This window comes from Gekko japonicus, unplaced genomic scaffold (assembly GCF_001447785.1).
Source record: "Gekko japonicus isolate JY-2015 unplaced genomic scaffold, Gekko_japonicus_V1.1 scaffold1082, whole genome shotgun sequence".
Taxonomy (NCBI): Eukaryota; Metazoa; Chordata; class Lepidosauria; order Squamata; family Gekkonidae; genus Gekko; species Gekko japonicus.
Window position 1 is genome coordinate 309,445 of NW_015173155.1, and position 3,489 is coordinate 312,933.

General features: G+C 55.2%; 1 protein-coding gene across 1 annotated transcript in view; it reads right to left on the reverse strand.

Moving 5' to 3' along the window:
• The window catches only part of DNAH2 (dynein, axonemal, heavy chain 2), a 151,604-nt gene that overhangs the window by 92,437 nt on the left and 55,678 nt on the right, over positions 1-3,489 (reverse strand). The window contains 2 exon segments of the mRNA XM_015422403.1: positions 780-927; positions 2,160-2,348. Coding sequence (XP_015277889.1) covers positions 780-927; positions 2,160-2,348 — 337 coding nt within the window.

Below are 3,489 nucleotides of genomic sequence, written 5' to 3' on the forward strand. Positions count from 1 at the left end.
CACACAGCGGCCAAAAATGTACCAGGTGCCCTCAGGAGGTCCAGCAGTGGGGTCAGGACACCAGAAGCCCTCCCACTGTTGCCCCCCGCAAGCACCAAGAAGACGGAGCATCCCTTGCCCCAGACATAAGAACGTAAGAGAAGCCACTGTTGGATCTGGCCAATGGCCCATCCAGTCCAAAAATACCAGGTGACCTCAGGAGGTCCAGCAGTGGGGCCGGGACACTAGAAGCCCTCCCACAGGACACTATAAGCCTCTCCCTCTCCGAAAGGGTTCACCGTAGCAATTCCCAGGGGCATCCGGCGTCAAAGGAAAGACCCTGATGCTGGGAAAGACGGAAGTCAAAGAAGAAGGGGACGGCAGAGATGGCCAGACAGTGTTATCGAGGCAACGGACATGAAATTAAGCAAACTCCGGAGGACGGCAGAAGACAGGAGGGCCTGGCGTGAGGTGGTCCACGGGGTCGTGAATAGTCAGACTCGACTTTGCAACAACAGCTCACACTAACTCAGCTTAGAAGAAACACTGCCTGGCACCCTCCCACACCACAGCAAATGTCACGTAAGGAGCACCCCCGCAGCTATCAGTTCTTTCCCTGCCCTTGGGACTGTCCTGCTCCACCTCTGGAGCACCCACCTGGGCCACTGTTCTGGAGAGGAGACACATGACCCGCAGGGCTCCTGCTCTCCTCTTGTATGGGAGGAGGCACGCAGGCCACGGAGCACGTGGGCCCGGCCCCTGTAAGAGCTGCGAGGGGGAGCCCGAGGAGGGCTGCTTACCCACAAGGAGAGAGATGGGGTCGCGGGTGGGCTTGCGCCTGATGAGGATCTCTGGGAGGCGGCGGAAGATGGAGATGCTGGAGATCAGGTGGGCGCTGATGTCATTCACCATGCTGGCCAGCTGGACGAGGGTCGGGGAAAACTCCACCTGTTGGAGAAGAGGTCAGCGGGAAGGAGCAGAAGCCCGAGGCCAGGCCGTTGGAGGCAAGAAGCAGGAACAGCTCAATTCAAGGCCAGTAGTACCTTCCAGCCCAACAAAATTTAGAAGAAGAAGAAGAGGAGGAGGAGGAGGAGATTGGACTTATGCCACGCCCTTCACTACCCAAGGGAGTCTCAGAGCGGCTTATAAAGTCCTTTCCCTTCCCCTCCCCACAACAGACACCCTTGTGAGGTAGGTGGGGCTGAGAGAGCTTGAGAGAACTGTGGCTGACCCAAGGTCATCCAGCAGCTGCAAGGGGAGGCGTGGGGAATCAAACCCGGTTCTCCCAGATTAGAGTCCACACACTTAACCATGACACCAAACTGGCTCACATGGTACGAGATTTCAAGAGTTAAAACTCCATTTCCAAAGTGGAGCTTTGACTCTCGAAAATGCATACCCCGAAAATCTTGTTGGTCTCGAACGTGCTACTGGACTCGAATTGAGGTCTTCTAGTGCTGACCAACGTGGCTGTGCTCTGGAACTCTCTTTATATGAAGCAAGAAGAAAGCGTTCAGTGCCACCAGACCACCTGGGCTTACGGAACGATTAGCACAAAAACCAAATTCCCCATGACACGCAGCGCAATCGGACACAGTCTCTCATTTAGAAGTGCTGACTTCACCCTCCCGACATCATGTGCAGCGCCAAACAGGCATTAGCAATATATCACCCAGATTCACTACTGCACAGGACGGAAATGGTGACTTTCAGAGTCCCAGACGCGGGTTTCTACCAGCTAACTTGGAAATGTCCTTTTCCCTCAGTGCCTCCCTGAGGTAAAGGTAAAGGTTTCCCTTGCTCAAAAGCCAGTCGAATCCACCTCTATGGTTGCGGTGCTCATCTCCGTTTCCAAGCCGAAGTGCCCGCGCTGTCCGAAGACGTTTCCGTAGTCATGTGGCCGGCATGACTAAACGCCGAGGCGCATGGAACGCTGTTACCTTCCCACTGAAGCGGTACCTATTTATCTACTTGCAATTTCTTCCTTTCAAACTGCTAGATTGGCAGGAGCTGGGGCCAGAGACGGGAGCTCACTCCGTCCTGAGGCACTCGGGTCTCGAACTACCGAACTACAGACCTTCCGGTCTGCAGCTCAGCGTCTTAACCTCTGAGCCACCTGAGCTCCCTGAGGAGCCCGGGGCAAATTTCTCCCGGGATCTGGAAGCCAGAGGAAGGCTCACCTGAGCACTCTGAACCGGGTAGTAGTCCTGCAGGATGACCTTCACTCGGAAGAGGGGGCTGGGGCTGGTCTTGCCGTCCCCGTTGATGGCCTTGGAGAGCTCCATCAGCGACCACTTGACGTTCAGTCGCAGGGCCTCCTCCATCATCCGGTCTATCTTCACGGTGTAGTTCAGCCAGTGCTGCTGCACCTGCGGGGGGGGGGGGGGGGGGGGAGGGGGGCCGCGGGGGGCGCACAGAGGTGTGTGCGTGTGCAGTGCTTCTCACGGCCCCAAAACTCTGCCCAGAGAAAACGCCGTTCAGTTTCGTTAGGACCAAGTACGTCACTTTGCACGTAAACGCCACTGGTTGCCTGGATGACGCCCAGTGATAAAAAGAACACTCCGCTCGCTGCCCAGGAAAGGCCCTCCTCCACAAACATGCAGGGCAGAGCCAGGGCTGCCATTCCAGAGTCTTCCCGCGAGAACCAGGGCCTGCCTTAATCCTGAACCAGACCCTCGGCCCGGCAGAGCCAGCACGGTCTACCGAGATGGCCAGCGAGTCTCCAGGGCCGCAGGCAGGGGCCTTTCCTATCACCTTCGGCCCGATTCTTTAACTGGAGATGCTTCCTTAGAACAAATTTCGGGGACACGATAATGCCACCGCCTGACAGTCAAAGAAACGAGCACACCTTGCGCTTCAGTTCCCTTCAGTGGCGGAGGCTGAGGCCTTTCCCCTCACCTACAACCTGGTCCTTTTTTAACTGGAGATGCCAGGGATCGAACCCGGGACCTTCTGCATGTCAGGCACAGGCCCTTCTGCCGAGCCGCCACCCTTTCCAGCACGCACATAAAGCCGCCTTCTGCTGAATCAGACCTCTCGGTCCGTCGCAGTCAGTCTCGGCTCCCCAGGGTCCCAGGCAGAGGTCTTCCAGATCACCTCCTTCCCGATCCTTACGACTGGAGATGCCGGGAATTGAACTCAGGGCCTCCTGCACACCAAGCAGAGGCTCTGCCACGAAGCCACAGCTGCCTCCTGACAGTTCAAATAACTATTACACCTTGCGCTTTGTGGCGTCCTCTTATTTGGGGAGGACTGGTTTTCTCTTTAAATTTATACTTTGTGCTCATAAACAGGGTAGATTCGGCTGCCACCAGGAATTTAAACAAATTCCAAATCTTTTCTCATTAGCTGTTGGTAAAGTGACCTCAAGTCTGGGCTTTTCAAGGGTCTCTGTGGTCCCGAGGAAAGATTTGAACTGAATTCTGGAACTCAAACAAAATGTGATTTATTGAATAAAATTTTAAACATAAATAAGTTGTTTGTTAACTATAACTGTTTAGGGGAAGAGAA